Source organism: Anguilla rostrata, chromosome 19 (genome assembly GCF_018555375.3).
Source record: "Anguilla rostrata isolate EN2019 chromosome 19, ASM1855537v3, whole genome shotgun sequence".
Taxonomy (NCBI): domain Eukaryota; kingdom Metazoa; phylum Chordata; class Actinopteri; order Anguilliformes; family Anguillidae; genus Anguilla; species Anguilla rostrata.
This window is the reverse complement of record NC_057951.1, coordinates 14,666,389-14,691,402: the sequence shown is the minus strand read 5'-3', so window position 1 is coordinate 14,691,402 and position 25,014 is coordinate 14,666,389. Positions and strand designations below refer to the sequence as shown.

The following is a 25,014-nucleotide window of genomic DNA, read 5'->3' as shown; positions in this document are numbered from 1 at the left end:
TACAGGAACCTAGCTGCTAAGTTCGGACGGACGGATTCATTCTTGATGGGTGTCTTTATTTTTGCGCGAAGCTGATTCCCTACAGGGCCATAAGGCTTTAGTTCATTTTCATTAATTCATGCTGCCCCCTGCTGAACTGAAATTATACTGCAACCCTTTCCGTTTGTGGAAACCACAGTAGCCACAGGAGTCCACAGTAACAAACCAGACTCTTAACTGAACGGCAGAAAGTAATTCAGGCTATCAGTGGTTTGTGGCAGTACTTTGAATCTGTGCAGCTTAAGAAAACCAGACAAAGTGGTGGGTGGAAAAAAAAAAAGATTTATTTATGTGCATAAGCATTCAGACAACATTCATATAGGACGTATAAGAGCACACTGGTGGCGAGATCTCCACTACTGGTCCAATCAGGCGGCTGGTCTGGGGGTGAGCTGGCAGGTGTAGTGTTATTCTGGCAGACTGTCCGAGCGCCAGGCTTTAGGATTACAGCTCTGTTGTGTGATGATGATGTACTGGCCACAGGAGGTAGGAAGTGCCTGGAGCGGAGGTCTCGGTCTCTGCACAAGTCATCTGATTGGCTGGTTTCAAACACACGGCGTACATGATTTGTTCAAAGTAAATAAGGGGGCAGGGCTAACCCAAAACCACAGGGACTGTGACTGGGCCATGTGGGCCAGGTGCGTGCTTTGTCCCTCTGGGAGTGCTCCACTCATTACAATATATAAAAAAGGGGGACAGTCATAATAATAATGGAAAAAAACTACACTTCCCACAATTCTCTGTAGGAGCTGGGTAGCTGATGACATCACAGGAAGCGGATCCCTGCCCCAAACTGAATGCCGTCACATATCCTGCAAGGAGGGAGAACAGAGGCAGAGATGAAGATAGGGCTTCTGTGTTCAACACACTACAACAGGAAAGGAAATGAGCCTGTGCATTCTGTGGGATGTCAGATTCAATGGGAAGTATTCAACACCTTCAAAGACTGATTTTCATATTTGTGAGAAATGTGCACGCCCCTGTAAATGGATCTCCCCACTGGTGGTCCTCCTGTAGTGACCCTGGCTGTTACAGGTGTGGGCTGCCGTACCTGTCTCCACTCTGGACTCCCATGGGAATGCAGTAGTTGAGCTCCAGTCGTGCGATGTTCCCCAGGCGCAGTAAGATCCCTGCTCCGTACGACCAGCGGATACACTCCGCCAACTTCTGCAGGTGAGCCTGCGGCCCCTCACCTGAGAACACACACACACACATTTACAGACACACGCAAACACACACACACCACACACGCCTGTAATCACATGTAAATCCCTGAAATGGCTCCTGTACATCTTTTCACTGACAGAGGTCCACATGTATTTGCATCTTTACTTCATTATGGCAAGTATGATTATTATTGTTACACAGCTCTCCCAGGTACGCACCATAATTCAGGTTACACAGGTTGCCAGCGTTGAGGAAGAAGTGTGTCCTGAAGAGGTCCCCGAATCCGCCCCGCCCCGGCCGGAAGGGCAGGGGGGTGTAGAGATGGACCCCGCCCGCCCAGTAGGCCTCCCCGCCCAGGTAGTCCCCTGCGACACCAAGAACAGGTACACACTGACATTCTACCCATCATCCTCCCCTGTACCCAACAATCTGTTATCCTCCATCTCCTTTAAAGAGCGTGTTTGCGTGTGAGGCGGCGTGAGGCGGCGTGAGGCTTCACCTTCACTCTGAGGGCCGATGCTGTACATGCTGAAGCCCCTCACACTGGTGGGGCCGCCCAGGTAGAACCTGAGACACATCCCACAGTTAGTCTACAATTCAGCACAGACCATCCCACAGTTAGTCTACAATTCAGCACAGACCATCCCCCAGTTAGTCTACAATTCAGCACAGACCATCCCACAGTTAGTCTACAATTCAGCACAGACCATCCCCCAGTTAGTCTACAATTCAGCACAGACCACCCCCCAGTTCGTCTACAATTCAGCACAGACCATCCCACAGTTAGTCTACAATTCAGCACAGACCATTCCACAGTTAGTCTACAATTCAGCACAGACCATCCCACAGTTAGTCTACAATTCAGCACAGACCATTCCACAGTTAGTCTACAATTCACCACAGACCATTCCCAATCCAGTCAGCACACCCAGACCCCTCTGAATGGACTCACCTGTCGGCGATGCAGGTGGGCTTGTCTCCGAATGGCAGCAGCATGCCCCCCCACAGCGAGACAGACAGGACCTAAGAGAGGAACTACAATGTCCAGAATGCCAGATTTTCTCTAATTCACTTTATGATTAATAAAGTAGGTGCATTTTATATGCGAATCACTCCCGCGTTCATGCGTTCAGCAGGGAGAGTTCTCTCACCGAGTCCCAGAACAGACGCTTGTTCAGCTGGAGCTCCACGTCCTCTTTCAGGAAGCTGGCGTCGCCCCCAGTGTAGCCAGCCAGTTCCTGTGTGCAACACAGCCAATCAGGTCAGGTTCTTATGCACCGATCAACCAATCAGGTCAGTCTGTGGCCAGACCACAGACTGCACACCATGAGACACATTCACATCTCAGGATGAGCCACTCTGCAGCCCGTATGCACACGCCCACACACACACCTGGTTTATCTTCAGCAAGGCACCTCTCCGGGGGAAGATGGCAGAGTTCCTGGTGTCAATCATCATGGCATGCTGTTGGGGGGAGGAGATGACAAGTTAGGCAGGAAACAGTCTGATAATAAACAGTCTATGTAATACTGCTGTGTGAGAGACATGTTGTATTATAGTCCTGTATGTGAGTGCTGCATATTACTGTGTCTGACTGAGAGAACGCTGAGAGGAGCTGCACATGCGTGCGGCTTCCTACACAGTGACCCGGGGGAAAGGGGGAGGGGCTTACCGACAGGGAGGACTTGAGGGTGTGGCCGCTCTCCTCTCGGACGGCGAAGGACGCCGTGCGGCCCAGGCAGGCCAGCTCCCGCCACACTCCCTCCCACTTCAGCGTGTGATTGGTCTTCCAGATGGGGAACTGCAGGAGAGGGTGGGACCAATGACACTCGATCACCACGGCAACAACAGCCTCACCCTCGAATCCAGCAGTGCCCTTAGACAAGGTACTTCAGCCCACGCAGCAAGCATACAGAGTGCCCACAGTGGGTAAATACAAAACTCATTTCAGGAAATCAACTGAAAGATGCTCAGAGAATAGTAGTGCCAGTAAAGCGCACTGTGAGCGCTGTGATGCTCCCGGAGGGTCTCTCACGTTAATGTCGGTGGAGACGCCGCGGTCCGTCTCCCTCAGCGAGCTCCAGGGGAACTGCCCCGTCACTTTGTACACGTTCAGAGAAAAGCTGCAAAAAAAACAAAAAAAAAAACCTTTAGCGGCCAGACCTTAAAATCAAAACCAGACAACATGTCATTTACAAGCTACGGAAGCTGAGTTATTGTTCATCAGTTTCTGTTCATTGGGGCAGAACTTATCAAGGAAAACCGATTTGATTGAATGAAAACCTAAAGCATTTAAAACTTGAGTAAAAGGATTAAAGATCCAATTTGATAGGAGTCTACTTTCCAGCTATACATCTGGGACCCCCATGGGTATTACAGAAGCCAGAAAGTATCTACCAATCACAGTTGCTGTTGTTGTTGGTTGCTATACATGTAGTCTGTGATTGGTAGAGAGCTCCTCTCTGTCTTGTATCAGCAAGGTGATGTCATGCCTGTGTTGTCCCTCTATTATTATCCCTGTCTACATTCAGGAAGCAGACAGCAGGCCAGAAACTGCAGAGGGTAAAAGAGTTTCTGTCCTCAGGGAGGGGCCCTCCATACTTGCGGTCGAAGTTTCCGGGCTGAGGCTTGAAGAAGGACAGGCCGTAGGACGTCTCCTTGGTGCCGTAGGAGAACTGGAAGGTCAGCTTCTCCGCCCGGCCCAGGAAGTTCGGCAGCTTGATGCCCAGCACCTGCGGGGAGAGGTGAACCGGGTCACATGACCGCCGTGCCCCGCGCAGGGTCATGTGACCGCCGTGCCCCGTGCGGAGGCGGGCGAGGTCTCACCATGCTCCCTTCGTTGTTTCCCACCATGGTGTTGTAGCTTCCCGTCACCCTCCGGAGCTCCGTCACCTCGAAGGTCACATCCAGCCCGTTGGGCAGGGCGCCGTCCCCTACAGAGCACAGGCCTCGTCAGCCCCAGCGCTGTCAGTGACCAAGCCTGCCAATGACCGGCCAGGCAGGCTGTCAGCTACTCTACAGACACACAGTCTTGGTCAGCGGCTACTACACTACAGACACACACTGTCCACAGAGATCACCTAGAGGAAATCTACCTGACATTACACTTAACCCAGACCAACCAAAATGTATCTTTACACCGCAGCACGTACACATTACACTATGTTCTCTTATCCAGAGCATTCACAGAGCTGCAGGCGAGTCAGGTGTCTTGCTGAAGGGTAGAGTGAACAGGAAATCTGGATACAGGGTAAATTCTCAGTCCCCTGCAGCACCCTACTGTCCTGAACTCCATGGTCCTGAACCAGCCCTGCCAGGCCAGAGCCAGGCTTGCTTTAATGAGCACAGGGCTTTGTGGCGCTACAGGCAGGGAGCAGTGGAGCACCTTGGGAGGTGTCGATGACCACCTCCACCTGTCTGAATATTCCCAGGCGCAGCAGCTTCTGTCTGGCGTCGTGGGACTTCTTCATGACCTGCGGGGGACACAGCACACACAACACTGCTCAGCTTCAGGACCAGCCCACAGCCGGCATCTACGGAGCCACGGCAGGTAGGTCGCCATGGCGAGGGGTTATGATGTCATTTTTTGTTGTTCCTGGGAATAAGAGGTTGTTGTACAACACAGAGGACCTGTTTAGCGTGTGTTTTAGAGGCATGTGTAAAAATGATATCTCTTGGGTCACGTGTGACCACCACAGCTAGGCGAACACGCGTGCTCAAACACGTTGCTGTCTGTAGGTATGTCACAGGGCATCGGCTAAACCCCATCCAGGAAGTACGTTTCTCTTGTCTGCGAGGCGTGAGGATACTTACGTCAATGAGGTTCTTGGCAGTGAAGACGTCTGCGATCTCATGTGTCAGAAAGTCTTCTTTTGTTCTTCCCAGGCCATCTAAGTGTACGTGTTGCACTACAACCTGAAAGAGGCGTGCACATTAAAGATGCTTCCTGGCATTCTCCGATAGTGCTCTGGCCCCTACCCAAGGAAATTAATATTTAAAATAAAGCTAAATAATCTCCTTTTATAATCACACCCACTGCGACCATAAATACACCGCATTTTAATAGCTATAGACTAATCGTCCCTTGACCAGGCGGAGCATCACATTACATTTATTTAGTAGCTAGACGCTTTTATCCAAAGCGACGTACAAAAGTGCACATCAAGAGCACGACCAATACCGCAATACAAATACTCTATGTCACGTGTTCCAAAGTATCTTACACACACACAGCTGGCTCGAACTCACGTCTTTGTTTTCAAGAATCTCTTGCTTGGTCTCCGGCTGCACTTCCACCAGGTCCACATCATCGACATGAACCCCCAGCTCGGGTCCGTGCATTGGGAGGGGATCGAGACTCTGTACAGCGGTACATAAATAAAGCGGTCCGTTAGCTACCATCCTGTAAATATCTCATTCTTAATTGGCAGCTGACTGTGTCAAATCTGGCAAGCAATTCGCAATAAAAAATAATTTCTGTGCGCTCGGACGTCCATCTTTCCCCGTACACAAGCCACTGCAGGCATGAAGGTTCATAGTTTCGCTAGCTGCATTGTCGTGCAGACGCGGATGAGGTGTAGCGTTAGCTAACCCAAGTCTGAAATGGGCTATCTCGCTTTCTACAGTGATGATTACAGTAGCTAGCCGGCTAATGTCACTTAATGTTTTGGTTCAGTTTCTTCACTTAAATAATTTTGCTTGCATTGTTGTTCTGTTACAATATAATTAACAGATACACGCCCAAGCATAATACTCTAATTGCAGATATTACATTGTAGGCTATATCTCGTTGACATAGGTCATTTATGTTGCCCTTGACATGGCCAAGTGGACCTTGTTTAATCGACTGTACGGCCTGTACACCGACTGCTGTAATGTAAATGTTAGCCAGCGAATAATATTAGCACGTAGGTCATGCACAATGTTTAGGTCTTCCGTTTTTTTGCGGATGCCTTTACCCTGGCGTGGACAGTCCCCATGTTGGTTTCTAGAGTTGTATAATATGGTCCTCGAAAATGATGGCGATCAGAGGAGTTATGTTGCTGGACACAAAGGAACTCGCTTTCTAGTTATTCAGAATCAGCTCCGCTCTGCTAGTGACGGCCGCCATGACACCACGGACCCCGCCCATCTGCAAGACGATTGGACAGAACGCCTCGTTGTTGAGCGCAGCTAGCACTTTCAACCGAATGTTGATCTAAAATATTTAATTATTAACAATAATCTAAATAGATTGCAATTGAAAAACAAGTTGTTTAAATAAAAAACGTCAGTTATCAGCACACATTATCCTGTGCGAAAAAACTGAAGCCCAAAAGTTTGACAGCGGCGCTCTTGCCCTTCATTGAAAGAACTTCTGACAACAACACTCAAATTCCTTCCTTAAAGGAAGAAATACAGTTCCCACCCCGAGGTTTTTGAAATGGGTTCAAGGCTCAAGCTGTCGGGGTGAAAGCCCTCAACCAGCTCTACAAGTGTCCATAACTATCTTTACAATTCAGTGAGCTGTTGGCCAACTCTGGAGTTGCTCTTATGCCAGGGGAGATCATATCTGCTTCTGGATTTCATACCAAGTTCTGCGCTTAATGAATAATCATGCATGATCAGACATTTTTGCCTTTTTGCCAACCTTTTGAATAAGCAGATGAAACCCGTTTTAGTTCTCCCAGCCGAAAGATTTTATTTGGGTCTAATCTGCAGTGTCATCATTTTTGGTGTGTACAGATAATGACTAGAATGAGTGTAGTTGGAAGAAGAAGCCTTCATAAAACTGCGGCCCGCCAGCATGCACATACCTGTTCCAGACTTTGCCTTTTAACCATGAACAGAAGTAGCACAGGTCTGATTGAATTGAAATGTAAAGAAAGAATGAGAGTCAATTTCCAATTATAGTAAAAAAAATTAATAAATAATTTTAAAAGCCTGACTAAAGGCTAGGTCTGTTAGAGTGCACACACTAAATTGGCATACCTTTAGGTGGATGGTTTTAGCCAGTTCTGCTGTTTTTTATCATTTGTAACCTCCATGTGAAATTGGGGTATTTGTACAGTACTGCACACTGTAGTCTTGAGCCCAGATGTTCTGTCGGTGAAGTGTCTGGAAAGAGTCGTTTCAGTGGGTGGGACTGGCAAACGCCAAAAATCTGATGTTCTTTAGCGTTAGTGTAGTTGGCTTGGACCTCTGCATCCCAGTTGCCCAATGTACATGAAATCACAATTCATCAAAGAAGTAAAGGACCATTGGTTTACTAGTAAAGAACATCCCTGGAGGTTTGGGTAGATTTAACTCGCATCGGTGTCAATGTGGTCAAATTCATAGTGCCGTGAAGTTATACGAAAAATATGACTTACAGTGCTTCCATATTTACAAGGTATTTTGTTATGTTGGGGTCAAAACTGTTTTCTGCGCGCCATCACATCTGTTTAAGAGGATTGGCAGTTCCCTCATGACATCTTATCGCCTTTGGGACCGAAGAAAGATTAGATTGGATTCAATTTAGTGAAATCAGTTTAATAATTTCGGAGAATGCGTAGGCTAGCTTTAATTTAGAGGCAAATAGCCTACCTCCGTAGGTATAGCATGTCGCACTAGCCTTATGTAGCTAGTAAAAGGGACAGGATTCGCCTCTGTGTACATCTATACACCTAGTAGGCTGAATATCAAATGTGGTATACTAGCATTCGTATTGGGTGTGTAGTTTTGCCCATACAGTCAAGCTACGCCCTCTTCTCGACGCGTATTTAGCTCGTTGGACTGTGTACTACCAGATCAGATCAATCGGACTCCACCGCAGGGTAAGTTGCTTTATTACATACAAGTTCAAGTTCTTGCTTGCTCCGTTTTGCTAGCCTACATGCGAAAACGTCCCACGGACAGTGGCATAAAGCTTTTCCGATTTAGCCTACGTATGCCATTGGTCTGCTGCGTTGATGAATAGGTTACTTGTTTTAGGGAATGTGTTTTTCATTAAATTAGTGGGAAATGCCTCACTAATATGCGGTGTAATATCTGATTAAGTGTTACAGGCTACTGTTGAAAACTCGTGACATTACGGTAGCCGATGCATACGTGATCACTGGCTGGTCCAACGGGTCCGACGGGACTACATTTTGACCGGTGGCTGTGTAGATAGCGTACATTCATTTATGTCCTCATAACCGGGTTATTCTGCTGCACGTGAGGGAAGAACATGCTACACATGGATGATAGCGTAGGCTACTAATGGGTGGTTAATATTCTTTAAAAATGTGAAGGGAGCAGCGGCCTTTTTCACCAGAACCGCTGTGCATGTCCGTGCTGAACCATAATAATCCTAATACAATTTTTTCAAGAGCACCACGGAAGTAAAACAGTAACATGCACCCTTCAAAACTAGCAATGAGAAACTCTCGGTACTGTATAGGTATGGGGCATGCCATCCCGCTAAGTTATATCTTAAAATCTGTGAACAGAAATATTTTTAATTTCTTAATTTTTATTACACAATTATTTGAAATGAACACAATTATCTGAGGCACTACAAAAAACCAACTTTACTGACTACAATATGCAAAGAAGACATGTTGGAGGAGTGGGAAGCCTGAACTCTCAGCACTATCAGATTTTAATTTTTTTTAAATGTCTGATTGACTATGCAAATATTTTGGTAGTCATACTTCAAGCCTGTACTAAGTTTGTACTGTACGATTAATTTTGTAAACAACTCTTCAAAATATAATTAAACATACTGTTTTGTTAAAATTCTTTTTCATTAAAAATTCAGAATTTTTTCATTTTTATTACACCCTTCTTTCAAACTGAATACAATTTTCTGAGGCACTACAAAACAAACTTTACTCACTACATTGTCTGCGATGATATCTTCACATTCAGAGAATGGGTTACATTTTCAGAAGTGCCTTTTTCACACCGCACAGCCTACACAGTAATATGAACGAATGGTGAAAGTAGGTGAATGCTGACAGGCCTGTTCTGTGAGATTAAAAATGCATGCACATACGCTGGCAGCCAGTCTCAAACGCAGATGTACAGCTTTTGTCTTCTGGAGGTAAGCGAGCGCGGAATCGGCGAGGATGATGTCTGGCCCGGCCCCTGGCCCCCTGCTCACGGTGACGTCTGGACCGGCCCCTGGCCCCCTGCTCACGGTGACGCCCTCCCGGGCTCTGGTGGATGAGAAGTTTGAGGTTGTGGTTCGGGAGCTGCGGTCGGGACAGGGGGTCACTCTCCACGCCCTGCACCAGTCCGAGGACGGGGACTTCTGGGAGGCGTTCGGACACTACGTCAGCGACGCGCAGGGAACCGTCACAGGTCTGGAGCCCCCGAACAAAACCAACATTCACACGACTGACACACACACAGCACACCTCTCCTCTCTCATACAGTCCACCTGGGAAAGGTGTTTAAGGTGCGCTCCACAGTTCCCACGCTTTGTTTGGTGAAACGTGGATTTGGTGACAGCGGTGACACCTTTACCTAGTGGGCATCAGTCTGGGGCAGGCGTGGCTGCTCTTGCAGGGTTACAGATGCGTGGTGTGCTAACCTGGCTGCTGGGTCTGTGCTGGGCTTTGTGCTTGCAGCTGCAGAGCATGCCAGTGTGGGAGGCTCGTACCTGGGCATCGAGCCCATGGGGCTGCTCTGGAGCATGAGGCCGGTACCTGGGAGCAGACCCGGACTCAGGTGAGCTCCCACACCTGTAACGCTCTGTCAGGAGGTCGGGTGCGCTCTCTAGGAGGAGCAGTGAGTAGCAGCACTGTTATGCTATGGTTAGCTAGCTGTATTGATTGCAGGCGCAGTCTGGCGTTACACATAATGTTAATGTACACACGCGCAACCCAATGGAAGGTCTTGTAATTTTGTTATGTCTGTAGCGTGGGGACCAGGGTGAAATGATGAATGGCGATGCTGGTTGGAAGCACTGCTGCTCTTACAGGTTGAGGAAGAGGGACGTCTGCTCTCCGATGCTGGTCCACCTGTCCGTGCACAGAGGCCACGTCAGCCAGGGCTTTCGGGAGGCCACGCCCCTGGCCTGCGCTGTCGCCGAGCGCTGGTATCTGGCCCCCGGCGTGCGCAGGGTGGAAGCCAATCAGAACGGAGTCAAAGGGACCTTCTTCCTGCCACCAGGTAATACAGACCAGATAGTACAGGACAGGTAATACAGACCAGATAGTACAGACCAGATAGTACAGGACAGGTAATACAGACCAGATAGTACAGGACAGGTAATACAGACCAGATAATACAGACCAGATAGTACAGGACAGGTAATACAGACCCGATAGTACAGGACAGTACAGACCAGATAGTACAGGACAGGTAATACAGACCAGATAGTACAGGACAGGTAATACAGACCAGATAGTACTGGACAGTACAGACCAGATAGTACAGGACAGGTAATACAGACCAGATAGTACAGGACAGGTAATACAGACCAGATAGTACAGGACAGGTAATACAGACCAGATAGTACAGGACAGGTAATACAGACCAGATAGTACAGGGCAGGTAATACAGACCAGATAATACAGGGCAGGTAATACAGACCAGATAATACAGACCAGATAGTACAGGACAGGTAATACAGACCAGATAATACAGACCAGATAGTACAGGACAGGTAATACAGACCAGATAGTACAGGACAGGTAATACAGACCAGATAGTACAGACCAGATAGTACAGGACAGGTAATACAGACCAGATAATACAGACCAGATAGTACAGGACAGGTAATACAGACCAGATAGTACAGGACAGGTAATACAGACCAGATAGTACAGGACAGGTAATACAGACCAGATAGTACAGGACAGGTAATGCAGACCAGATAGTACAGGACAGGTAATACAGACCAGATAGTACAGGACAGGTAACACAGACCTGGTAATACAGACCAGGTAACACAGGCCAGGTAAGACAGGCCTGGTAATACAGACCAGGTAATACAGACCAGGTAACACAGACCAGGTAAGACAGATCAGGTAATACAGGCCGGGTAACACAGGCCTGGTAATACAGGCCAGGATGTCTAATGCAATGTGTGTTTAGCTGTGCAGGTGTGTTAGACAGGTAAGGATGAGGTCCAGTGCAGTGTGTGTTTACAGGTAAGGATGAGGTCCAGTGCAGTGTGTGTTTACAGGTAAGGATGCGGTCCAGTGCAGTGTGTGTTTACAGGTAAGGATGAGGTCCAGTGCAGTGTGTGTTTACAGGTAAGGATGAGGTCCAGTGCAGTGTGTGTTTACAGGTAAGGATGCGGTCCAGTGCAGTGTGTGTTTACAGGTAAGGATGAGGTCCAGTGCAGTGTGTGTTTACAGGTAAGGATGAGGTCCAGTGCAGTGTGTGTTTACAGGTAAGGATGAGGTCCAGTGCAGTGTGTGTTTACAGGTAAGGATGAGGTCCAGTGCAGTGTGTGTTTACAGGTAAGGATGAGGTCCAGTGCAGTGTGTGTTTACAGGTAAGGATGAGGTCCAGTGCAGTGTGTGTTTACAGGTAAGGATGCGGTCCAGTGCAGTGTGTGTTTACAGGTAAAGGTGTTGTGTGCTTTCAGGCCCTGGACCCTTCCCTGGTGTTCTGGACATGTGGGGAGGAGGGGGCGGTCTGGTGGAGTATCGCTCTGCCCTCCTGGCGTCACATGGCTTTGTCTCCCTGGCGATGGAGTACCTTCCTCTCAACAAACCTCTTGGCACACCTGGTGCTCTAACAATCAGTTATTTTGAGGTAAATTTCAGATTTTTCCTCTGACACACACAAAATTAAAAAAAAAAAGAAACTAATTTCAGGAGTAAATAATTTCCCTTTACATTTCCTCTTCCTGGTTGTGTGTATCTTCTGAAATGTTCTGTGAAACGTGCAGTGCAGGGTCCAAGCAGTTTCCTTTGACCCAGATTCACTGTGGGAGGGGGTCACAACTCCACACACGTGACCTCTTTGTGCAAAAATACTTATAATATCATAACTGAGTACTGCGCGTGTTGCCCAGGTCTTTACTGACTGTATTCTGTATGGGCCTAGCCTTCATTGAGAAAGGCCAGTGAGCTGTGTGCGCTGAACCACGGTTATTTCTCTGTTCTGTTATAGAATGCCTTCAGAATTGTGCAGGAGCACCCCCTGGTGGCCACTGACCGCGTTGCGCTGTTTGGCCTGTCTCTCGGTGCCACGGTGTCCATAGCTTTGGCCTCATACTCCAGAGTAGCACGGGTCAGTCTGTGTGTGATTGTGCCCATATACACGCTGCCCTCCTCCAGAGTCACATGGTCAAGTCACTGCCCTCCCCTAGAGTCACATGGTCAAGTCACTGCCCTCCCCTAGAGTCACATGGTCAAGTCACTGTTCCTGCAGTTACCTTCGGCTCCGGGCCCTGGCTGTGGTTATCTGAGCATGTGCAGAAGGGCACATTGAGTAATCCACCTGTCAGGCGCTGTGCTGTCTCTGCACGGAAGTGAGTGGCAGTCAGTGCAGGGCAGAGTTTCACTCGACAATACGTTTGTGGAGCATGATCGGCACACACGCGCGCGCACACACACACACACACACACACACACACACACACAATGCCTTAACAGAATGAGGCGTTGCAGTCCCGCCCCCCATTCTGACTGGGTGATGAAGTGCACTATTGCATAGAGGACCGACACTGTTCGCTGATTGTTTCCGTCCCCTTGCAGCCGGTGTGTTGCGTGTGCGTCAATGGAGGGCACGTCCAGCCTCCCGATGCGTCTGTGGAAGACGCAGTTGATGAGATAAGCAGGTGAGTTCTCCGCTCTGTATGTGTGCTTATGATGAAAAGGCTTGTGTGTGCTAGGCAACCCCACAACATTATCAAACCTTCACCAATCAGATTTATTTAATTACTCCAAGGGGTACCAGTCATTTTGGCAAGGCCATTTTTTAAAGGCTAAAAAAGGCTAAATTTAGGTTTCAAGGTTTATTTTCTTTCTGTAGTTTGAAATAAAGCCAAGACTTTACTTAATTAGAGCAAAGTATTGCATGAAGTATTGCAGTTTTATACTCAGTGCAATGTGAGAAGGTCAGAGGATCTTGCACATCACGCAAACTTCATCTGCAATTTGTTTCCAGACGCGCTGCGAAGATCGAGGTCGATGAGAACAATCATTTGATTTGGAGGAAACTTGTTTTACCAATCCCTGAGGACCCGTCGCGGATAATGCGCGTATGTGTGCCTTGCTGCTGTGTCTTTGTGTTGTAAAATGTGTGTGTTTTCCGCATGTAGTTCAATTCATTTGTGTCCTAAATTGACAGTAAAGCAATGCCCCATAAATAATATAAAGAGAATACGCCCAACGCCCTTCAGGCCAGCTGAATAAAATAATATTGAATAGGTGCTCATCAGCGAGGGCAGTTAAACTGGAGAGAATGGGGGGACTGCCTTTTTTCCAGCAGGCCTAACTGGCTGGCTTGTGCGGTCAGGCTGCTGGCATTGCTGGGTCCCGGACGCCCCACGGCCAGTGCTAGGGGCTGAGGGCAGGGTGCTGTGCCAGGTGTTCAGACAGGAAGTGACCTCATTTGTTGGCGAATGATGCTCCTGACAGGTTGAGAAGATCACGTGCCCGATGATGCTCGTCGTCGGACTGGACGATCAGAACTGGGCCGCGCCAGAGTGCGCGCAGGATGTGAGTAGCGTCCGCATCCATTTCCTGTGACATCATTATGTGAGCTCAACGAGGTGGGAAGGGCAGGACACTGGGACGTACTTCAGTGGGAGTGAGTGCATGCATGATTGCATATGTGTGAGTGACTGGATGAATGTGTGTGCGTAGTGTGTGTGCATGTCTGTGAGTGTGTGTGTGTATGTGCAAATAGACATAGATTTGGTGTAACTCCCATAGCTGACCTTTGACCTGCTCCTGCAGATGGAGAGGATTATGAAGGACGCAGGAAAGGGTGACCTGCTGACCGTCCTGTCGTACCCTGAGACAGGGCACCTCATCGAGCCGCCCTACACACCCCACTTCCGCTCCAGCAACTTCATCGTTCAGCACACCCGGGAGAAAGGTACCGTTTCCTGGGTAACCACACCCTTTACCTGGAGACAGGTACTGTTTCCTGGGTAACCCTTTACCTGGAGACAGGTACTGTTAGCTGGGTAACCCTTTACCTGGAGACAGGTACTGTTAGCTGGGTAACCCTTTACCTGGAGACAGGTACCGTTTCCTGGGTAACCACACCCTTTACCTGGAGACAGGTACCGTTTCCTGGGTAACCACACCCTTTACCTGGGGCGTGTTCAGCCCCGACAAAACGTAGCGAAACGTTTATTTAAACGGAAACGGCGGTGCGCTGAACACCCTGTTGTGTTACACAAGCGTGGCAGCTATGGCAGCTGAGAAGGCCATCCTTTGAGTTCTTTTCCAAGAATTTTCGGAGCCTGTTGAAATCGGTTTAAATACGTGTTTAATACTATAAAATACTTACGACAAACATGTCGTCTAATGTCTTCAATTGTTGCATACACCCAGCTGCAGCGGACGCATTTGTAAAGGACTTCAGTTGGATCCATTGTGCTCACTGCCTTTTTAATACAGCAGGGTTTATATACACGTCGCTGCTGATTGGGTAACACCTTTGACACGCCCACCAAATGAGAGAAAACGTTCCTCAAAGCCCCTTTCACACACTTTCGAGGAAACATGTCGTTCAACCCGAAAACCGTAGCGGAACGGTGCACACCGTTTTCAGACTGAACGTGCCCCTGGAGAAAGGCACTGCTAGCTGGGTCACCCTTTCCAAGGCCTCAGGCCGTCCACCGATGTGCCCGACGGGCTGTGTTGAATTTGAATGTCACGCCTGGAGGGGCAGCTGTGGCCAGCATTGCAGCCGAGCTCTCGATAGGGACTCTCCACAGTCCCTTCAGTAATGGGCTTGGGCTCGTGTGTGCCCTCCTGTGTTCATAGAGGAGACTGCAGCAACAAGAGGAGCGTAGAGGTGTGTGTGGGCAGTAGGAAAAGACTTGTGATTTATTGATTGGCTTTAAATGAAGAATGCATCACTAAATGATTTCTGCCACGACCCTGTAGCTTATAGTGATGCTGCATTGTGTGATGTGAGGGGGAGGAACGTTAGAATGTAACCGAATGAACATCAGATAAAATGACCGTATCCATAGCAACTGGTTCTGAGCTGGATTGGGCGAATGCGGCTCCTGTTCCACTCGGGAGGCGCTGAGCGTTCTGGACCTGCTGTCGGAAGCGGACGGGCCCTGAGGAGGCCCCCCGGGTGGCTGAGGGCGGGGCCGGCCCACGTGGGGGAGAGCAACGCGTTCAGTGCACTGATGTCTGTTTCTCCGTAGTGATCTTGCTGTGGGGGGGGCAGCCCAAACCACACGCTGATGCGCAGGAGGACTCCTGGAGGAAGATCCTGCAGTTTCTGCAGCTGCATCTGCATCAGAGGCACGGCGCAGTCACGCAGTCAAAGCTCTGACATCACACCTTCACACAGCCTCTGACATCACACATTCACACAGCCTCTGACATCACACATTCACACAGCTTCTCCTTTTCGGGAGAATTAAAGGTAATGGCAAGTTGATTTAAAAAAAAAAAAAGATAGCTGTTTAAACTTTGATAAATCGGTTGCGTAATCAACTACTTTTTTGCGAGAGTATGGCTGACCCCGCTGGGTGAATTTCTTTATAGTTTTACCCCTTTTTAATGGATATGAAGGATCACAATATTTATGTATTATAAGGACAAATGTTCACATTATTACCTCAGAAGACATAGTAATATGACTGCAGGTAGGTGGGGGTAGTTATAAGGGGCGGGGTGGGTGGGGTGGGGGTGTTCATATGGAGCGGTAAGGAGCGTTATAAGGGGCGGGGTGGGGTGGGGGGGCTATAAGGGGGCTGGGGGGCTGTAAGGGGGTGGGGGGGGGAGCTATAAGGGCGGGGGGTGGGGGGGGAGCTATAGGGGCGGGGGGGTGGGAGAGGGGTGGTGGGGGAGCTGTAAGACCTCCCGGACTCCATGCGGTGCAGTGCTGCATTTGGGCGGTCTCGTAAACTTGTAAATTCTATAAAAATAGCAGCTGCCTGAGTCGCATATACGAGGGATTTGTTTTTTTTTGGTGGTCTCCGGCGACTGGCAGGTTTATCAGGTGAACAATGCACACTGTGTCCACTGAGATCTGCAGAAGCTCGCTGGACCAATGAGATTTCCCACTACAAGGCGTAAATAATGAACCCTGGTGCCCTCGCCAGACTCGGCACGCGCTATTTCTGCTGACTTTTGCGAGTTTACGAGGCGAACCGAACGTTAGTTTGACACGCCCTCGCCCCCCGGTACCCCCTGTGATGTCATCATTGTGTTCCCTGAACTGTGCCTTATGTCAGAGATACCGCAGGGCTTGAGTAGCCCGGACCCTCAGGTGTGTTCTGTGTGGAAGGAACGCGTTTCCTCACAGGGGGGCGACTGAAACTGAATTAAAATGAGTGAATGTTCGTGTGTACATAACCAGCGCTGTAATAAAGGCCTACCAACTGAGCGCTTTCTGTGAGTTCCCCTCAGTGTTCATCTTGACAGGAGTGTTTTCCCAGCGGAGACCTGTTAGATATGTTCAGGTGAGCTGGGAGATTTTGGGGCCGGAGTGGGGTCTGTGGGGAGAGCAGGCGTTCCCTCTCCCGCTCACAGGCCTCTTCTGACCCTGCGTCAATGTTTTAATTCAATATGTGAAATGTGGGCGAGAACAGCCTCTCAATATCAACAGCTGTGTACCTCAATAACACCCAGACTGTCCTTACCAACTGAGCCACTGAAGCTCAAATACTCCCACTTGCACCACAGTTAAAAAACACAATTTCATCGCAGTTTTTAAAAAGTTTGATACAACACACAAGGAATACAAGTATTTAAATATAAATGCAGAAGTTTGAGATACACTACATGGCCAAAAATATGTGGACACCTGATGTCCAACATCTCATTTGACTTCACTGGAACGATGGGGCCTAGTCCATATACTTTTGGTCATATAGTATACCAGTATATCCGTTTTATTTCAGTATGTATCTTAATTTTTCCAAGCTGATATTTTGGTTTCAGTGCAAGTGAAGTTTTTTGGGGGGGATAAAAAAAGTCTCGGACGCCGTGTGGTTCAGATTAATGCAGTTCAGGTTGCTATGGGAACAGGCGTGTGAAGCAGCAGTTCAAACAACTGATCATTTGACTGGAGTAGAGTAGGCTGGTGTCCAAGGCCCAGAGACGGCAGATTGCGTCCGCGTGAGTAATGCGGGGGGGCGGATAAGCCCACGAACAGGCGGCTGGGTTATTTAGAGACGTGCTGCCGATTAAGGATAGTACACTCCAGCGTGGGAAACATGGCCGTCCTCCATCTCCCCAACACGCCGTTGCTCGCGGTCAAAAGCACTGCGGCAGGATTATAGCGGGATGTAACCCCGACGTAACCGGATTATGCTCTAAGCGCGGAGCCCTTATGATGGGCTGGGGGCTGCTCGTGAGAGTGCGCCTTGAGGTGTTTGGTTTTGCGAAACGGGTTTAGGTCATGACCTTTGCACTGTGGTCCCGTGTGTGTGTGCTGGAAACCAGCTCTGGGGAAATGGCTGCACTGACAGATGGGGGGATGTTTTGGGTCAGCTTAAGGTTTTTGAACTTTCATGTGTTTTCTCGAGGCACGTTAAACGCAAATGCAGCAAGGGCTAAATAGGAAACCAGAGCCGCTGGGCTTTGGACAGGATGGGTGATGCACTTGGGACTTGTGTCTGCTGAACAGAACCAATAATAAAATTCAAATGAACATTAAAAAAAAAAAAACTCCTGGTCACATTTCTGTGGAATCAAGAAGTAAAATGAAAGAACATTTTAGTGGTTAAAAATGTGCTTCTCATACAGAAGCACAGACTGACAGGTTAGTCCCCTCAGTTAGGCACTCACAGTGTGTGTGTGTGTGTGTGTGCGTGTGTGTGTGTGTGTGCGTGCGTGCGTGCGTGCGTGCGTGCGTGCGGTGTGTGTGTGTGTGTGTGTGTGTGCGTGCTGGTGGCGTGCGTGCGTGCGTGTGTGTGCATGTGTGTGTGTGCGTGCGTGCGTGCGTGCGTGTGTGTGCAGAGGCTAGTGACACCGCGCACTAAGTAAAAGCTTCCCTTTTAGAGCAGGTCTGTGGGGCTGCAGGATCTGTGTTTCTCGGGCGTTGGGAGGGGGGAGTGTGCGGTGTCTTTGTTCCGCTCACTGTGTGTGGTTCCCCACGCCCCAGCTCCCCCTTTCTCCTCACGGCTTGCCTGTTGCTAGGATACCCGGGCCTGCGAGCTCAGTCCTGCGTTTTTGTGGGGAGCCGCGGCTCGCATGGCTTCCCGTAATTAGAGGGGGCTTTGTGCAGGACCCCCCAGCACCTCTCTATCCCTGAACCCCCCCCGTCCTGCTGCCGGCCCGTCCTGGGTCAGGGTGTCAGAAACTTCTCCACTTTACTGCGATTCTGTTATTGTAATCTCCCGCCATACATACGAGTTCACACACATATATATACACCTACACACACACCCACACACTCATGCAAGACTCTCACAAACTTTGGGTTTTGATTTATTGATAGTTCCGTTGGTCTAAACTGTTCTTTTTGATGCCTGTTTTTGTTGTTTTTTTCTTGGAGGGGGGGTCAACATCCTGTGAATGAACCAAAAGAGTCCTGGCACTGTACCTGACCCGGTTCCAGGCACTTCTGTGAGTCTCTCAGGATGAGAGTGTTTGCAAAGTGAACGTAATGTAATGGCTCAAAACGGCCGTGTGAGAACGGTGTGATCTCAGACATCGCGGGTGTTCTGTTGACAGGAAACATTTTGTAAGCATCATTGCAGTGTAAATTCATGCATTATTATGCATCCTGCTGTCCTTTATGGACAATGAATAGTTTCTTCGGGTTTTCTTTCGAGTTCTTCGCAGGTTTCTGACTTAGGATCTTTCTGCAAAGACACAATTATGCAGCCGGACTCCAACATTTGGAGCCCAGCTGCGTAAGACAATGTCAAATTTAGTCAACTTGATTGGCAGCTTGTTCTTGTATGTGTGTGTGTGTGTGAGAGAGAAAGAGAGCGTATGTGTGTCAGAGAGACTGTGTGTGTGTGTGAGAGAGCAACCCCCCCCCCCCCCACCCACCCCACTCTGGTGTCAGCTGGCTCTAAATATGGATCTCTTTAAAGGGGGAGTTAAGTTCAATACTGTCTTCCAGGTTATTAGGCCATGTTCAGGCGTTCCTGTGTGTTCCCTTGCAGATGGTATCGTTAGGCCACAATTTGATCATACCGTACTTCCGTGACTATGACACGATCGTTTCTGTTGCCAAAGCATCGTCCGCTCCAGAAATGCTGTGTGTGAAGCTCCCTGTGATGTGTCCTTTGTGCCATATCAAATAGAATTTGATTGATTTTCCTGTTTCAAATAATCCCTCTCGACTGCACCAGAGGCTGGCTCATCAATACCGGTCTTTCACACGTTCTCACCACTGTGCATTTGCCAATATCTACCATTTTTCACTGCTACACTCACATTTTTTATTGATGTGCTGTATGACAAAGGGGAGCTTTCAATTATTGCACACTGCATCTCCTTAAAATGACTGGCGGATCTGTGTTTACAATTTCTTTACATCTGTGCATATATCATTTTTATTTATTAATTTTTTTGCAACCAATTTAGTCAGTAATCATGCATTTCTCTTCCCTTTTTAAGTGTAATATTTGAGGATGAACATTGGCTGTTCTGAGCAGCTGCCCGTTTTCCCTTCATCACTCTTGTTTCCCGGCGATGGGATGACATCACATCAACAATGCTTCAATTGTGACATCACACTGAATTGTTCTGCGCTCGTGCTTTTGGGTTCCGCTCCTTGGAAACTGACCGTTCCTCGCAGAGCGTTTCAGCTGATGTCAGTGTTCCGTGGTGAGCGGACCACAGCTCTGCTTTGGCGTTTGTAATACCGTAGCCTAAAATTCCACTTATTGCAGGATTGTTTCTGGACTGACAGCATTTATTATTGAATTTCTTCTGACGCTTGGTGCAGTCCGTGTATGTATGTGAATGTCCGGTATTTATTTACTTTCACAAATACTTCACAAATATACATACAGGTAAGCACACATGCACACACACACACACATGCACAAACGCCTGTTTTCTGGGTACAAAAGGAGAAGTATTTGAATGAAAAGATGCATTCCAACAAGTGAGGATCAGGCTCCTGCATAAATTAAAGATAATCTCGGATAAATTATGCAAATGTATTCAAATAGAGTAAAAACAAGGATGACCGTGGCAATGTGTAATCCAAAGGTGTGTGTGTGTTACAATTAAAAAATACCTCAAAAAATGATCTTTTATACAGTCAAATTTGAACATGGGAAATATTGCTTTGCGTATAAGGTCCATATTTTCTGATTACACTCTGGAGTTGTTATGGGCAGCATCAGTGGAATCTCTGTCCTACATTCAAGCAGCTTACCATCTGGGCTGGTGGGACGGACTGTTTAATATTATGTAAATCTCAGGGGTTATTTTATCCTGCTTAAGTGGACCCCTGCTGGAGAGCGATCACAAGCAGAGCGTGCGCGTGTAAACCTGAGGGAGATATTAAACGGAGCGCACAGACACTTTCAGCGGGTGTGTCCCCCCATATATCCCTGCCTGACCTTGTCTTTAACGACCACCCCCCTCCCCAAAGGCCATGGGAGTATCTGAGTGTCATGTTTTGTTCAGGAGGAACATGTCCCCATACTTTTAAAGCACAGTTGAAGGCTGGGGGGAGAATGGAGCGGAATAATGACCGGTGCGGCGCGTGCGTGCGCGCGTGTTCTTTTTCATCCCATTAGATGACAGATTGTGCTAACTGTTAAACAATATCCGATTCCTTCCACTAACGCGATGGTCAAGCGATCTTAATCTTGCCCCTTACTCCTTTACCAGACGTGAATCGGGAAATGATGCAAAAATGATCAAATTTTTCTGAGATTCAAATTTTAAGGTGGACGCGTTTACTTCCCGCGGAGCCAGCACATCGTGTCACGGCGTGGTTGTGGGCTGTGGGCGGCGCACACGCCCAATCTCTCTGCACATACTCTCTCTCTCTCTCACCCTCTCTCTCCCTCCCTCTCACACACACAAACAAACACACGCGCGCTTCCAGTCGCCGAGTCCGTGCAGCCGCTCCGGAGCGAGACCGCAGCGTGACAGGGGCGAATGCCACCGACGGGCAGACACGCGGAGGAATGAATCAAGCATAGCATCTCCACGCGCCCTGGGGAGTTCAATTCCCATACTCCGGAAAACTTCGCACCTAAGGAGACGTATGTGCGCAAGTCTTGCTGATTGAGAGGAACAATATGGGCGTAACTGTACACAGGGGCTCTCTGCTGCTGGTGCATCTCTTGCTTACCTGTCAAATAGGTAAGAACTTGGAGTTTTCTATTGTTTTATTCTTTGTCTGTTCTAGTTGAAATGACACACTTGCTTTTAAGCTCAGACACACGCAGCGTTTACACTGTCTGATCGATGACATTTCGGGGAATAGGCTTCACGCTGCGTTAAACGTTGTGTTTTGGAAATGTCACGCTGGTAGCCTCGATCGTCCATGGGAACGCTCTGCGCGTTAAGTTCAAGCGCCAACAGGATTTTTGCCGTAGGACGTGGATGTTCCTTTAGTGCAAGAGCGTAAACATGTCTACATTTACGCTTTTACTTCACGGAAAATGGCCAGAATTCAGTTATTGTTTCGCCATCTAGACAGCCACCGTAGAAGGAGAAACATGTGTATGAATAACTTTCATTTAAAGTACGTTCGGTGAGCGCAGGGATCGGTCCCCTGAATATACAGGAGTTAATGGAAATGATAATTTTCACCGTTTTCATTATTTATTGTGTAAATGCACGGAGTTCTTTACTTGGATGGATTTTAGTATGGATTCACCTTCAGCGTCGCCATAAAAAGTGAGTGTACGGTGCGGCCGATGTTATTGAGAGAGAATGGAGGCTTGAGAATGTTTACTGCACGCGCTGTAGGCTATGGCACCCGCGTGAATTAATGGTTTGTACAGAGATGAGATGCCTCTTACAGAGAAAGTCCCAAGTTGTTTCCCGGTTTGTTTAGGGGGGGAAGCATGGCGGCGGCTGTCTGAAGAGTCCAGAAATTTGTTGAGAAAATGTCATTAAACCCTAAAAAAGTACATAACACTTATCAGCATGGAAGAACAAAAAACCGGGTGTTTGTGGTGGTCTGCAAGAGTGGGTGCATATTCTGTGTGCGCGTGTGTGTTATACTTTTTCCTGTGATGTCATTTCATTTTCGTGACGTCATTTTGTTGTGATTCTGTTGTCCTGCGGCTGAGTAGAGAGCAGGAGAGCCAATTATTTAACGATAGTTAAAGTTAAACGATCTCCTTTCAAGCATAGCGAATTTTTTAAAATCCCATTATAATATTCCAATTACTGCTAAAGAATTTGCTGTTGTGTCTGGGAGTTTCATGCTTACGAAGGGCCTAAACAACCAGATAGCTTACCTGGCATTGTGCCGTCCTTTGATCTCTTAGATGCACCAAGTTGATAATATTTGTTTTCTATCCATCCTCTAACAATAGGAAGATCCGCTCTCTTTTTCAGGGGGAATTTGTTTCATCTCCTAAAGTTGTGTTGTATTGGAATAGACGTGTGGATAAAATTGACTGGAATAAAGTTTGGACTCCATCTCACAGATACTTGATAACAAAGATGTTAAAGTGGTTCACAGATGTTATTCTCCCAAATTGTTTTTGAAAAGGTTCAAGAATGATATCGATACCAACTGCTCCTTCAGTGACCTACAAACTGGAGGTGTTTTGGTATTATGTCTATACTGAAATTCTGAATACTAACTGTTTCTGGACATTACATCTCATGTATGTTCAAATATTTCTTATAGGGTTTGAGTGTGTGATTCTTCGTTTAACAAATTACAAGAAAGAGGATGCTGATATTTTCTATCTGATTAAACTTTTGCATACACAAATCGATGTTTAAGAAGAGTAAGTATCTGCTTACTCTTTGTAATTGATGCTAAGTTTCATATGATACAATTTCCTCCTCATTTAACAGAAAGGCTGTTAAAACGGTCCCACATTGGAACAGATGCTATTTTTTTACTTGATTGAGAATGTCATTGATTACCTCTGGCATGCATAATAAGTGATGTTTGTGTACTTTTGTCAAAAAAAAAAAAACTTGCAAAGAGTAGTGGAGTAAGCTGTCTCTCCCTCTCTCTCTCTGAGGTTCTGATTGGTCAGCATGCTCCAGCTGAGAGGCAGAGCAGCTTCCCATTGGGTAGTAGGTGGGCATATGTTTCAGGGCACTGGGCACTTTGTATTGGTGATGGAAAGGGGCATTCTGAACGGAAGTGAGACTGGCTGAGTGGGCATGCCAGAGAGAGAGTGAGAGAGAGAAAGGGAGAAAGAGGGAGAGAGACAGGGAGAAAGAGGGAGAGAGACAGGGAGAAAGAGGGAGAGAAGCATTTTGGTCTTTTATAGTGTGCGTGTGATTAGTGTGTAATTACTGATTAGCATGGCCGCTCTCTCATTTCCTCCACACACGTGTGAAGCTTCTGGCCTGAAGGTGGTCCTGACTGACCCACTGGGATCCAGCTGTCTTATCCTGGCCCCATCCTGGTTTCAGGGTGTACCATCCTCTAAAGATTCCAATAAAGAAAAAAAGACCTTTTCCACTTAATTTATCCCTTTGCTCTGTGTGTGTGTCATCCTAAAACCGATCCTCTAAAGAGTCCACTACAGAAAAACAGGCGTTTTCCACTTAATGAGTCCTCGTGCTTTTGGCCCTGTGTCTGTGTGTCTGTCTGCATATCTGTCCTCCCAACCCGTTCACCACAGGCTCCAGATCTCCCCTGTGCTCACCATGGGCCCCTTAATTAGGTGATTAATTAAGTGTTAATTAATGGCAGTGTTCAGAGGGGCGGCCTCGCTCCTGTCTAACAGGCCCGGCTGTAATGAGGTCGTGTGGGAGAGGCAGGGGGGGCTTATTGACTTGCTGGTGGGAAGTTATTGATTTCTCGCCCTCTCTAACAGTCTGTGTGTGGTCTCACACTGCCTGCGAATATGCTGGCGCACATCTATCTGAAATATCCAAAATAACTGCACTGCTTGCATGAGAAAATAAACACTGCATGCACCACTATTCACAATGTACCGAGAGAGAAAGAGATTTTATCGTGTTAAAAAGGTAAAACATGCATTCCACGTTTAACACACTACAGTCAGCTTTTAGCACAAACTAATTAGCCCAAAACACATCAGCCATGGAACGCAAGAAAATAATAGATTAAAAAAATAAAAGGTAATGAAGCATGCCTTGTTTTTTTTCTTGTAGAAGACTTGAAAATGAGGCCCCAGTGTGTAGAGTAGAGTGTGTCGCATCTGCCTGGTCAAAGACAGCGGCTTTTGTTACTCTTCACAATGCTGGTTTCATGAATTATTGTCCAAGCGGACATTCCCCCTCGACTTTTATTTTCTGGAAGAACAGCGCTCAGATCGAGCGCTGCTTTGGGCAGCGGTTGATGATGTCATAATGACTGAAGCCACATCACGGGCAGCGGCGGTTTCGCACGGTTTGCGGTTTTGAGATGAACGTGTTTGGGCTCATCCTCTGATCCTCCTGTGGGCCCGTGGCCCTGTCCCGGCCTGTTTGATCCGGACAGGGTGCAGGGAAGGTTCTGCAGTGTGGGGAGCACAGTCTGGTGCTGATCCAGGGGGTGAGCCGGGGGCTGTAAAGGCGTGGTCGTTTGTTCCCTTCGCTAAACACTGTGAGAATGCAGCAGTGA

General features: G+C 47.9%; 3 protein-coding genes and 1 long non-coding RNA gene across 8 annotated transcripts in view; 3 read left to right on the top strand and 1 right to left on the bottom strand.

Annotated features, from left to right (window-relative positions):
- Window positions 1-301: 301 nt before the first annotated feature.
- LOC135245811 (sorting and assembly machinery component 50 homolog A-like) lies at window positions 302-6,338 on the bottom strand. The gene is made up of 15 exons (XM_064319097.1): window positions 6,165-6,338; window positions 5,455-5,565; window positions 5,020-5,121; window positions 4,592-4,679; window positions 4,033-4,139; window positions 3,808-3,938; window positions 3,242-3,329; window positions 2,879-3,007; window positions 2,599-2,670; window positions 2,358-2,444; window positions 2,159-2,229; window positions 1,706-1,773; window positions 1,425-1,571; window positions 1,091-1,232; window positions 302-851 (listed from the first exon to the last, which is right to left on the bottom strand). The coding sequence occupies exons 1-15, from the start codon at window positions 6,183-6,185 to the stop codon at window positions 806-808; spliced, it is 1,410 nt and encodes a 469-aa protein (XP_064175167.1). The 5' UTR covers window positions 6,186-6,338; the 3' UTR covers window positions 302-805.
- Window positions 1,450-3,889, top strand: LOC135245817 (uncharacterized). The gene is made up of 4 exons (XR_010327410.1): window positions 1,450-1,589; window positions 2,340-2,467; window positions 3,000-3,092; window positions 3,791-3,889. It is a non-coding gene; the product is annotated as an uncharacterized LOC135245817 (long non-coding RNA).
- On the top strand, window positions 4,629-15,936 carry LOC135245812 (peroxisomal succinyl-coenzyme A thioesterase-like). 5 transcript variants are annotated; one of them, XM_064319101.1, is made up of 11 exons: window positions 4,629-4,756; window positions 9,238-9,513; window positions 9,783-9,882; window positions 10,136-10,326; window positions 11,753-11,922; window positions 12,283-12,402; window positions 12,870-12,952; window positions 13,282-13,375; window positions 13,755-13,835; window positions 14,076-14,217; window positions 15,512-15,936. In XM_064319101.1, exons 2-11 carry the CDS (start codon window positions 9,279-9,281, stop codon window positions 15,640-15,642), a joined length of 1,347 nt encoding a protein of 448 aa, XP_064175171.1. In that variant the 5' UTR covers window positions 4,629-4,756; window positions 9,238-9,278; the 3' UTR covers window positions 15,643-15,936. The 5 variants fall into 5 exon arrangements, with proteins under 5 accessions (XP_064175171.1, XP_064175168.1, XP_064175169.1 ...); XM_064319098.1 differs by lacking the exon at window positions 4,629-4,756 and adding an exon at window positions 6,620-8,000; XM_064319099.1 differs by lacking the exon at window positions 4,629-4,756 and adding an exon at window positions 6,620-9,179 and having other exon boundaries at window positions 9,214-9,513.
- A 5,286-nt stretch (window positions 15,937-21,222) lies between these two features.
- The window catches only part of LOC135245814 (receptor-type tyrosine-protein phosphatase zeta-like), a 34,100-nt gene continuing 30,308 nt past the window's right edge, over window positions 21,223-25,014 (top strand). Inside the window, 1 exon segment of the mRNA XM_064319105.1 lies at window positions 21,223-21,602. Within this exon segment, the coding sequence (XP_064175175.1) occupies window positions 21,539-21,602 (64 nt within the window). The 5' untranslated portion in view covers window positions 21,223-21,538.